This window comes from Rutidosis leptorrhynchoides, chromosome 5 (genome assembly GCF_046630445.1).
Source record: "Rutidosis leptorrhynchoides isolate AG116_Rl617_1_P2 chromosome 5, CSIRO_AGI_Rlap_v1, whole genome shotgun sequence".
NCBI classification, from domain to species: domain Eukaryota; kingdom Viridiplantae; phylum Streptophyta; class Magnoliopsida; order Asterales; family Asteraceae; genus Rutidosis; species Rutidosis leptorrhynchoides.
In genome coordinates this window covers 408,742,910-408,756,129 of record NC_092337.1, presented here as the reverse complement: position 1 = coordinate 408,756,129, position 13,220 = coordinate 408,742,910, and the positions used below count along the sequence as shown (strand labels likewise).

At 35.6% G+C, this 13,220-nt stretch overlaps 1 protein-coding gene across 1 annotated transcript; it reads right to left on the bottom strand.

Annotated features, from left to right (window-relative positions):
- Window positions 1-12,439: 12,439 nt before the first annotated feature.
- On the bottom strand, window positions 12,440-12,946 carry LOC139849916 (uncharacterized). The gene has a single exon (XM_071839528.1). It carries the CDS (start codon window positions 12,944-12,946, stop codon window positions 12,440-12,442), a length of 507 nt encoding a protein of 168 aa, XP_071695629.1.
- Window positions 12,947-13,220: the final 274 nt, after the last annotated feature.

Below are 13,220 nucleotides of genomic sequence, written 5' to 3'. Positions count from 1 at the left end.
AAAATATATTAAAAGTGTTGTAAATATATTTTGAACATACTTTGATATATATGTATATATTGTTATAGGTTCGTGAATCAACCAGTGGCCAAGTCTTACTTCCCGACGAAGTAAAAATCTGTGAAAGTGAGTTATAGTCCCACTTTTAAAATCTAATATTTTTGGGATGAGAATACATGCAGGTTTTATAAATGATTTACAAAATAGACACAAGTACGTGAAACTACATTCTATGGTTGAATTTTCGAAATCGAATATGCCCGTTTTTATTAAGTCTGGTAATCTAAGAATTAGGGAACAGACACCCTAATTGACGCGAATCCTAAAGATAGATCTATTGGGCCTAACAAACCCCATCCAAAGTACCGGATGCTTTAGTACTTCGAAATTTATATCATATCCGAAGGGTGTCCCGGAATGATGGGGATATTCTATTATATGCATCTTGTTAATGTCGGTTACCAGGTGTTCACCATATGAATGATTTTTATCTCTATGTATGGGATGTGTATTGAAATATGAAATCTTGTGGTCTATTATTATGATTTGATATATATAGGTTAAACCTATAACTCACCAACATTTTTGTTGACGTTTTAAGCATGTTTATTCTCAGGTGATTATTAAGAGCTTCTGTTGTCGCATACTTAAATAAGGACGAGATTTGGAGTCCATGCTTGTATGATATTATGTAAAAACTGCATTCAAGAAACTTATTTTGTTGTAACATATTTGTATTGTAAACCATTATGTAATGGTCGTGTGTAAACAGGATATTTTAGATTATCATTATTTGATAATCTACGTAAAGCTTTTTAAACCTTTATTGATGAAATAAAGGTTATGGTTTGTTTTAAAATGAATGCAGTCTTTGAAAAACGTCTCATATAGAGGTCAAAACCTCGCAACGAAATCAATTAATATGGAACGTTTTTAATCAATAAGAACGGGACATTTCAGTTGGTATTCGAGCGTTGGTCTTAGAGAACCAGAATTTTGCATTAGTGTGTCTTATCGAGTTTGTTTGGATGCATTAGTGAGTCTGGACTTCGACCGTGTTTACTTGAAAAATGATTGCTTAACAAATTTTGTTGGAAACTATATATTTTTAACATGTGAATATTATGTGATATATTAATCTCTTAACGCGTTTGATATTATGTGATAGATGTCTACCTCTAGAACAAGTCTCATTGACTCACCTAATAATAATGAAGAGTCAAATGTAAATTGGAATGATTCGTGGACTGATTCACAAGTTCCCGAAGAGGAACCGGAAGAAGAGTCGGAACCGGAAGAAGAATCGGAACCGGAAGAAGAATCGGAAACGGATGAAGAAATAGAACCGGTGGGGGAAATAATAAAATGTTTAAGTAAAAGAAAATCCTCAACCAACCGACCAAGATTAATTATGGTCAATGGTGTTTCCGCCAAGGAAGCAAAATATTGGGAGGATTACCAATTCTCCGATGAATCGGATTCCGACGAGAATTCCGATGATGTTATAGAAATTACCCCAACTAAATTTAAAAAGGCAAAAGAAAATAATAAGGGAAAGGGCATAAAAATAGAGAAATCTAATTCCAACCCCGATGAACTTTATATGTTTCGTCAACCCCCGAAGTCCTTAAGTTGTAACAATGACCCGGGAACCTCTAAACCACCAGGTTTTTCTAAACCAATGTGGAAAACGACGGCTCGTATTAGGGGAACATCATATATCCCTAGAAACTTGGCAAAACGAACCAAAACCGAAAAAGAAGAAACAAGCGAGTCGGAATAAGATAGTTGTATTCGTGTGGTGTAATATATGTAATATAGTGTGCTTATGCTTTAAGATATATGTAAAAATTGCTTGTATTAATAAGTATTTTTTTTTTATGAATCTAACTCTTGTCTATTTTACAGTAAAAAAACAAAAAATGGATAGACAACCCAATATTTTAAGAGACCTACCCGGAGACATGATTGATGAAATCTTGTCTAGTGTCGGTCAGAATTCTTCGGCACAACTATTTAAGGCGAGATCAGTTTGTAAGACATTCGAAGAACGTTCCAAGAATGCCTTGGTTTATAAAAGGCTTTCGTTCGAAAGATGGGGGATATCACATTGGGAAATCCATAGGTTACGATGTGTTTACTTTGACGCATATATTGCGGGGAACCCAAATGCTATTTTACGCAATGGGTTAAGAAATTATTTTGACTCAAAATATCCGAATATTGGACTTCGTGATTTAGAAAAAGCGGCTAACATGCAACATAAAGAAGCATGTTATGCTTACGGATTAGTAGTGTTCGCTTCTCACCAAAGTGAGAACAAGAACATCGGGCTACAACTATTAAACAAAACGTTCCCACAAGTGACGGAGTCGGTAATTGGGGTAAGAAATGAGGTTTTTAGATTGTTACGGGACTGTTGGACATTACGTAACCCTCGTCCCTTTGACGATGTTACAACACGCTGTCTTATCAACGGCCATAACGGTTATGTTCCACAAGACCAAGGATGGGAAGTAATTCTAGTAAAACCAGAATGCATGACTTGTTTCTGGACGTATGAATTACGTGTCTTTATTGCCTTTGCTGAACGACTTGTGTACTAGCTAGAATTATCTTCACAACTATCTTGTATCAAAGTTATTGTGTGCTATATTTCATGCTTTATGTAAAATAAGCGGTATTGTAAGTTTGTAAAATATTGTATAAAAGTTTGAACGCGAAATATTATTATAATCAGTTTTTCATATAGAATTGTAGTAGTTGAATTGTATATTAGCTACTAAGTATGAACTTAACGGGTAGGTACTACCCGAATTTAAACTTATAAAATGCTAATATGAAGAAAAAGCTTTTATAAATGAGCTCATATTATGCTACGAAATACTATTAACTACTCTTAATATTCTGTATGATTAACTTGTTCCATTTGACTATTTTGAAGGAAATGGCACCGACTACTCGACACACCGTGAATATGAATGAAGAGGAATTCCGAACTTTTCTAGCTTCAAACATAGCCGCAGTACAGGCTGCGCTACATACCAACAATAACCTTGGATCTAGCAGTACAGGAAATCGTGTAGGATGCACCTACAAAGAATTCACTGCCTGCAAACCGTTGGAATTTGATGGAACCGAAGGACCGATCGGATTGAAACGGTGGACCGAGAAGGTCGAATCGGTGTTTGCCATAAGTAAGTGTACTGAAGAGGACAAAGTGAAGTACGCTACGCATACCTTCACAGGTTCTGCGTTAACATGGTGGAATACCTATCTAGAGCAAGTGGGACAAGACGATGTGTACGCACTACCGTGGTCAGCATTCAAGCACTTGATGAACGAGAAGTACCGTCCCAGAACCGAGGTCAATAAGCTCAAGACAGAACTTAGAGGGTTACGAACCCAAGGATTTGATATTACCACGTATGAAAGATGATTCACAGAATTGTGCCTATTGTGTCCGGGAGCGTTCGAAGATGAGGAAGAGAAGATCGACGCGTTTGTGAAAGGATTACCGGAAAGAATCCAAGAAGATATAAGTTCACACGAGCCCGCCTCTATACAACAGGCATGTAGAATGGCTCACAAACTAGTAAACCAGATTGAAGAAAGAATTAAAGAACATACTGCTGAAGAGGCCAATGTGAAGCAAGTCAAAAGAAAGTGGGAGGAAAACGGTGATAAGATTCACCAATATAACAACAACAGCAATTACAACAATAATCGCAACAATTATCCCAACAATCGCAACATCAATCGCAACTACAACAAACGGCCCAACAACAACAACAACAACAACAACAGCAACTACAACAATCATCCCAACAATAATAATAACCGCAACAACAACAACAATCAGAAGCAGCTATGCCAAAGGTGTGAAAAGTATCACTCGGGGTTTTGCACCAAATTTTGCAATAAGTGTAAAAGAAATGGTCATAGCGCGGCGAAGTGTGAGGTCTACGGACCAGGGGTTAATAGAACGAAAGGAACAAATGGTGTCGGAACGAGTAATGGTGGAGCAAGTAGTGTCGGAGCAAGTTATGCCAATGTAGTTTGTTATAAATGTGGAAAACCGGGCCACATTATTAGAAATTGCCCGAACCAGGAGAACACGAATGGACAAGGCCGCGGAAGAGTTTTCAATATTAATGCGGAAGAGGCACAGGAAGACCCGGAGCTTGTTACGGGTACGTTTCTTATTGACAATAAATCTGCTTACGTTTTATTTGATTCGGGTGCGGATAGAAGCTATATGAGTAGAGATTTTTGTGCTAAATTAAGTTGTCCATTGACGCCTTTGGATAGTAAATTTTTACTCGAATTAGCAAATGGTAAATTAATTTCAGCAGATAATATATGTCGGAATCGAGAAATTAAACTGGTTAGCGAAACATTTAAGATTGACTTGATACCAGTAGAGTTAGGGAGTTTTGATGTGATAATCGGTATGGACTGGTTGAAAGAAGTGAAAGCAGAGATCGTTTGTTACAAAAATGCAATTCGCATTATGCGAGAAAAAGGAAAACCCTTAATGGTGTACGGAGAAAAGGGCAACACGAAGCTACATCTTATTAGTAATTTGAAGGCACAAAAATTAATAAGAAAAGGTTGCTATGCTGTTCTAGCACATGTCAAGAAAGTACAAACTGAAGAAAAGAGCATCAATGATGTTCCCGTCGCAAAAGAATTTCCCGATGTATTTCCGAAAGAATTACCGGGATCACCCCCACATCGATCCGTTGAATTTCAAATAGATCTTGTACCAGGAGCTGCACCAATAGCTCGTGCTCCTTACAGACTCGCACCCAGCGAGATGAAAGAACTGCAAAGCCAATTACAAGAACTTTTAGAGCGTGGTTTCATTCGACCAAGCACATCACCGTGGGGAGCTCCTGTTTTGTTTGTCAAGAAGAAAGATGGTACATTCAGGTTGTGTATCGACTACCGAGAGTTGAACAAACTTACCATCAAGAACCGCTACCCACTACCGAGAATCGACGACTTATTTGATCAACTACAAGGCTCGTCTGTTTATTCAAAGATTGACTTACGTTCCGGGTATCATCAAATGCGGGTGAAAGAAGATGATATTCCAAAGAATGCTTTCAGAACACGTTACGGTCATTACGAGTTTATGGTCATGCCGTTTGGTTTAACTAATGCACCAGCTGTGTTCATGGACCTTATGAACCGAGTGTGTGGACCATACCTTGACAAGTTTGTCATTGTTTTCATTGATGACATACTTATTTACTCAAAGAATGATCAAGAACACGGTGAACATTTGAGAAAGGTGTTAGAAGTATTGAAGAAGGAAGAATTGTATGCTAAGTTTTCAAAGTGTGCATTTTGGTTGGAAGAAGTTCAATTCCTCGGTCACATAGTGAACAAAGAAGGTATTAAGGTGGATCCGGCAAAGATAGAAACTGTTGAAAAGTGGGAAACCCCAAAAACTCCGAAACACATACGCCAGTTTTTAGGACTAGCTGGTTACTACAGAAGGTTCATCCAAGACTTTTCCAGAATAGCAAAACCCTTGACTGCATTAACGCATAAGGGAAGAAATTAGAATGGAATGATGAGCAAGAAAAAGCGTTTCAGTTATTGAAGAAAAAGCTAACTACGGCACCTATATTGTCATTGCCTGAAGGGAATGATGATTTTGTGATTTATTGTGACGCATCAAAGCAAGGTCTCGGTTGTGTATTAATGCAACGAACGAAGGTGATTGCTTATGCGTCTAGACAATTGAAGATTCACGAACAAAATTATACGACGCATGATTTGGAATTAGGCGCGGTTGTTTTTGCATTAAAGACTTGGAGGCACTACTTATATGGGGTCAAAAGTATTATATATACCGACCACAAAAGTCTTCAACACATATTTAATCAGAAACAACTGAATATGAGGCAGCGTAGGTGGATTGAATTGTTGAATGATTACGACTTTGAGATTCGTTACCACCCGGGGAAGGCAAATGTGGTAGCCGATGCCTTGAGCAGGAAGGACAGAGAACCCATTCGAGTAAAATCTATGAATATAATGATTCATAATAACCTTACTACTCAAATAAAGGAGGCGCAACAAGGGGTTTTAAAAGAGGGAAATTTAAAGGATGAAATACCCAAGGGATCGGAGAAGCATCTTAATATTCGGGAAGACGGAACCCGGTATAGGGCTGAAAGGATTTGGGTACCAAAATTTGGAGATATGAGAGAAATGGTACTTAGAGAAGCTCATAAAACCAGATACTCAATACATCCTGGAACGGGGAAGATGTACAAGGATCTCAAGAAACATTTTTGGTGGCCGGGTATGAAAGCCGATGTTGCTAAATATGTAGGAGAATGTTTGACGTGTTCTAAGGTCAAAGCTGAGCATCAGAAACCATCAGGTCTACTTCAACAACCCGAAATCCCGGAATGGAAATGGGAAAACATTACCATGGATTTCATCACTAAATTGCCAAGGACTGCAAGTGGTTTTGATACTATTTGGGTAATAGTTGATCGTCTCACCAAATCAGCACACTTCCTGCCAATAAGAGAAGATGACAAGATGGAGAAGTTAGCACGACTGTATTTGAAGGAAGTCGTCTCCAGACATGGAATACCAATCTCTATTATCTCTGATAGGGATGGCAGATTTATTTCAAGATTCTGGCAGACATTGCAGCAAGCATTAGGAACTCGTCTAGACATGAGTACTGCCTATCATCCACAAACTGATGGGCAGAGCGAAAGGACGATACAAACGCTTTAAGATATGTTATGAGCATGTGTTATTGATTTCGGAAACAGTTGGGATCGACATCTACCGTTAGCAGAATTTTCCTACAACAACAGCTACCATTCAAGCATTGAGATGGCACCGTTTGAAGCACTTTATGGTAGAAAGTGCAGGTCTCCGATTTGTTGGAGTGAAGTGGGGGATAGACAGATTACGGGTCCGGAGATTATACAAGAAACTACCGAGAAGATCATCCAAATTCAACAACGGTTGAAAACCGCCCAAAGTCGACAAAAGAGTTACGCTGACATTAAAAGAAAAGATATAGAATTTGAAATTGGAGAGATGGTCATGCTTAAAGTTGCACCTTGGAAAGGCGTTGTTCGATTTGGTAAACGAGGGAAATTAAATCCAAGGTATATTGGACCATTCAAGATTATTGATCGTGCCGGACCAGTAGCTTACCGACTTGAGTTACCTCAACAACTCGCGGCTGTACATAACACTTTCCACGTCTCGAATTTGAAGAAATGTTTTGCTAAAGAAGATCTCACTATTCCGTTAGATGAAATCCAAATCAACGAAAAACTTCAATTCATCGAAGAACCCGTCGAAATAATGGATCGTGAGGTTAAAAGACTTAAGCAAAACAAGATACCAATTGTTAAGGTTCGATGGAATGCTCGTAGAGGACCCGAGTTCACCTGGGAGCGTGAAGATCAGATGAAGAAGAAATACCCGCATCTATTTCCAGAAGATTCGTCAACACCTTCAACAGCTTAAAATTTCGGGACGAAATTTATTTAACGGGTAGGTACTGTAGTGACCCGAACTTTTCCATGTTTATATATATTAATTGAGATTGATATTTACATGATTAAATGTTTCCAACATGTTAAGCAATCAAACTTGTTAAGACTTGATTAATTGAAATATGTTTCATATAGACAATTGACCACCAAAGTTGACCGGTGATTCACGAACGTTAAAACTTGTAAAAACTATATGATGACATATATATGGATATATATATAGTTAACATGATACTATGATAAGTAAACATATCATTAAGTATATTAACAATGAACTACATATGTAAAAACAAGACTACTAACTTAATGATTTTTAAACGAGACATATATGTAACGATTATCGTTGTAAAGACATTTAATGTATATATATCATATTAAGAGATATTCATACATGATAATATCATGATAATATAATAATTTAAAATCTCATTTGATATTATAAACATTGGGTTAACAACATTTAACAAGATCGTTAACCTAAAGGTTTCAAAACAACACTTACATGTAACGACTAACGATGACTTAACGACTCAGTTAAAATGTATATACATGTAGTGTTTTAATATGTATTTATACACTTTTGAAAGACTTCAATACACTTATCAAAATACTTCTATTTAACAAAAATGCCTACAATTACATCCTCGTTCAGTTTCATCAACAATTCTACTCGTATGCACCCGTATTCGTACTCGTACAATACACAGCTTTTAGATATATGTACTATTAGTATATACACTCCAATGATCAGCTCTTAGCAGCCCATGTGAGTCACCTAACACATGTGGGAACCATCATTTGGCAACTAGCATGAAATATCTCATAAAATTACAAAAATATGAGTAATCATTCATGACTTATTTACATGAAAACAAAATTACATATCCTTTATATCTAATCCATACACCAACGACCAAAAACACCTACAAACACTTTCATTCTTCAATTTTCTTCATCCAATTGATCTCTCTCAAGTTCTATCTTCAAGTTCTAAGTGTTCTTCATATATTCTACAAGTTCTAGTTACATAAAATCAAGAATATTTTCAAGTTTGCTAGCTCACTTCCAATCTTGTAAGGTGATCATCCAACCTCAAGAAATCTTTGTTTCTTACAGTAGGTTATCATTCTAATACAAGGTAATAATCATATTCAAACTTTGGTTCAATTTCTATAACTATAACAATCTTATTTCAAGTGATGATCTTACTTGAACTTGTTTTCGTGTCATGATTCTGCTTCAAGAACTTCGAGCCATCCAAGGATCCGTTGAAGCTAGATCCATTTTTCTCTTTTCCAGTAGGTTTATCCAAGGAACTTAAGGTAGTAATGTTGTTCATAACATCACTCAATTCATATATATAAAGCTATCTTATTCGAAGGTTTAAACTTGTAATCACTAGAACATAGTTTAGTAAATTCTAAACTTGTTCGCAAACAAAAGTTAATCCTTCTAACTTGACTTTTAAAATCAACTAAACACATGTTCTATATCTATATGATATGCTAAATTAATGATTTAAAACCTGGAAACACGAAAAATACCGTAAAACCGGATTTACGCCGTCGTAGTAACACCGCGGGCTGTTTTGGGTTAGTTAATTAAAAACTATGATAAACTTTGATTTAAAAGTTGTTATTCTGAGAAAATGATTTTTATTATGAACATGATACTATATCCAAAAATTATGGTTAAACTCAAAGTGGAAGTATGTTTTCTAAAATGGTCATCTAGACGTCGTTCTTTCGACTGAAATGACTACCTTTACAAAAACGACTTGTAACTTATTTTTCCGACTATAAACCTATACTTTTTCTGTTTAGATTCATAGAATAGAGTTCAATATGAAACCATAGCAATTTGATTCACTCAAAACGGATTTAAAATGAAGAAGTTATGGGTAAAACAAGATTGGATAATTTTTCTCATTTTAGCTACGTGAAAATTGGTAACAAATCTATTCCAACCATAACTTAATCAACTTGTATTGTATATTATGTAATCTTGAGATACCATAGACACGTATACAATGTTTCGACCTATCATGTCGACACATCTATATATATTTCGGAACAACCATAGACACTCTATATGTGAATGTTGGAGTTAGCTATACAGGGTTGAGGTTGATTCCAAAATATATATAGTTTGAGTTGTGATCAATACTGAGATACGTATACACTGGGTCGTGGATTGATTCAAGATAATATTTATCAATTTATTTCTGTACATCTAACTGTGGACAACTAGTTGTAGGTTACTAACGAGGACAGCTGACTTAATAAACTTAAAACATCAAAATATATTAAAAGTGTTGTAAATATATTTTGAACATACTTTGATATATATGTATATATTGTTATAGGTTCGTGAATCAACCAGTGGCCAAGTCTTACTTCCCGACGAAGTAAAAATCTGTGAAAGTGAGTTATAGTCCCACTTTTAAAATCTAATATTTTTGGGATGAGAATACATGCAGGTTTTATAAATGATTTACAAAATAGACACAAGTACGTGAAACTACATTCTATGGTTGAATTTTCGAAATCAAATATGCCCCTTTTTATTAAGTCTGGTAATCTAAGAATTAGGGAACAGACACCCTAATTGATGCGAATCCTAAAGATAGATCTATTGGGCCTAACAAACCCCATCCAAAGTACCGGATGCTTTAGTACTTCGAAATTTATATCATATCCGAAGGGTGTCCCGGAATGATGGGGATATTCTATTATATGCATCTTGTTAATGTCGGTTACCAGGTGTTCACCATATGAATGATTTTTATCTCTATGTATGGGATGTGTATTGAAATATGAAATCTTGTGGTCTATTATTATGATTTGATATATATAGGTTAAACCTATAACTCACCAACATTTTTGTTGACGTTTTAAGCATGTTTATTCTCAGGTGATTATTAAGAGCTTCCGCTGTCGCATACTTAAATAAGGACGAGATTTGGAGTCCATGCTTGTTTGATATTATGTAAAAACTGCATTCAAGAAACTTATTTTGTTGTAACATATTCGTATTGTAAACCATTATGTAATGGTCGTGTGTAAACAGGATATTTTAGATTATCATTATTTGATAATCTACGTAAAGCTTTTTAAACCTTTATTGATGAAATAAAGGTTATGGTTTGTTTTAAAATGAATGCAGTCTTTGAAAAACGTCTCATATAGAGGTCAAAACCTCGCAACGAAATCAATTAATATGGAACGTTTTTAATCAATAAGAACGGGACATTTCAGGATGATCACTTTACAATATTGTAAGTGAGCTAGCAAACTTGAAAGTATTCTTGATTTTATGTAACTAGAACTTGTAGAATATATGAAGAACACTTAGAACTTGAAGATAGAACTTGAGAGAGATCAATTAGATGAATAAAATTGAAGAATGAAAGTATTTGTAGGTGTTTTTGGTCGTTGGTGTATGGATTAGATATAAAGGATATGTAATTTTGTTTTCATGTAAATAAGTCATGAATGATTACTCATATTTTTGTAATTTTATGAGATATTTCATGCTAGTTGCCAAATGATGGTTCCCACATGTGTTAGGTGACTCACATGGGCTGCTAAGAGCTGATCATTGGAGTGTATATACCAATAGTACATACATCTAAAAGCTGTGTATTGTACGAGTACGAATACGGGTGCATACGAGTAGAATTGTTGATGAAACTGAACGAGGATGTAATTGTAAGAATTTTTGTTAAGTAGAAGTATTTTGATAAGTGTATTGAAGTCTTTCAAAAGTGTATAAATACATATTAAAACACTACATGTATATACATTTTAACTGAGTCGTTAAGTCATCGTTAGTCGTTACATGTAAGTGTTGTTTTGAAACCTTTAGGTTAACGACCTTGTTAAATGTTGTTAACCCAATGTTTATAATATCAAATGAGATTTTAAATTATTATATTATCATGATATTATCATGTATGAATATCTCTTAATATGATATATATACATTAAATGTCGTTACAACGATAATCGTTACATATATGTCTCGTTTCAAAATCATTAAGTTAGTAGTCTTGCTTTTACGTATGTAGTTCATTGTTAATATACTTAATGATATGTTTACTTATCATAATATCATGTTAACTATATATATATCCATATATATGTCATCATATAGTTTTTACAAGTTTTAACGTTCGTGAATCACCGGTCAACTTGGGTGGTCAATTGTCTATATGAAACATATTTCAATTAATCAAGTCTTAACAAGTTTGATTGCTTAACATGTTGGAAAAACTTAATCATGTAAATAACAATTTCATTTAATATATATATAAACATGGAAAAGTTCAGGTCACTACACCAAATAGCTTGCTTCGGTTTTTTTTTTTTTTTTTTGAAAGGCTTGCTTCGGTTTTGTTTGGTTGTTTAGTTGTTTGTTTATTTCGTTTGAGGTCGGAATTATCTTGTTTTGTTTGCTTGTTTTTTGTTACTTGCTTATGTTAGCTTGCGGCTTTGTGGTTTGGGGTACGCTTGCTTGTATGGGTCCCTTGGGGTCGGAATTATCTTGTTTTGTTTGCTTATTTTTTTGCTTGCTTATGTTAGCTTGCGACTTTGTAGTTTGGAGAAGGCTTGCTTGTTTGGGTCCCGGTTAGGTTTTTTGTTGTTTGTGGTGGCTCTTCATTTCTAGGTTTGTTTTCTTGTCTCGAGCTTGTCGTTATGGTTGGTTGTATGTGTTTAGTTTTCTTTCATCTTTCGATGAAAGTGTCGTTGTTGTTATATCGTTTTCGTTATTTTTGCCTAAAAACAAACTTATATATTTCATTGAATTCTTTCCAATCAGCGTGAGATTAGCTTTACACCCAACACGTTTGCTATTGATTGATATGTCAGAGTTGTAGTTATCAATTATTAGTTATGTATCATTGTATGATCAACAAGTTGGATCCTCACTTTGGTTGGTAACAAGTCTCCTAGCTCTAATGTCTTAAAAAGAGAGTAAGGCATAAGATTAATGTTTGCTCCTAAATCAGCCAAAGCGTGAATGGTTCTAGATTGGTAGATAGAACACGGGAATGTGAATCTCCTCGTATCTCCTGGTTTCGTGGGTAGAGAGTCTCTGAGTAATGTCGTGCATTCTTCACTCGGTGGAATTTTGCTGGAGTCCGGCATCCACTCCTTTGTAGAGAGAAGTCTTCGTACGTATCTATTCTGGTTAGGAACTATGGACATAAAGTCCAAGAATATTCCGTCAAGATTTAAGGTGCCAAGCTTTTCAAGTTTCTCCTTTAGTCTACCAGGATATGGTACACGAACTGGATTCGGCTTGGGCAGCAGCTGAGTGTTGACATTCTTATTCTTTAGCCTTGCTGACCGCCTCCGAGGTGCAGGTACTTCCTTTGGTAGGATAGAATCCATTTGTTTAGCTTCCTCTATGTGGGGGTTCTGGATGGTATTACTAGGAAATTTTCCTTGTGGCCGAGTCTCAAGTAGTTATGATAACTGTCCGAGCTGCAAATCTAGACTTTTCAGTAGCGCGAATTGATTCTTCATGAGTGCTTCTGTCTAATCTTGTCTAGATGCAGTTCTTTGATTCAACTGGTGTTGTCCTTGAATGAACTGGTTCAACTGATCTTCAGTACTCAAGTTAGTTGCTTTTGTAATCTGGTCGGCATGAAGGTTTTCTTCGGGT

What these genes read in the sequence shown, in the direction of transcription:
- LOC139849916 (XM_071839528.1), bottom strand. Translation starts at nt 12,946, where the DNA reads ATGGATTCTATCCTACCAAAGGAAGTACCTGCACCTCGGAGGCGGTCA.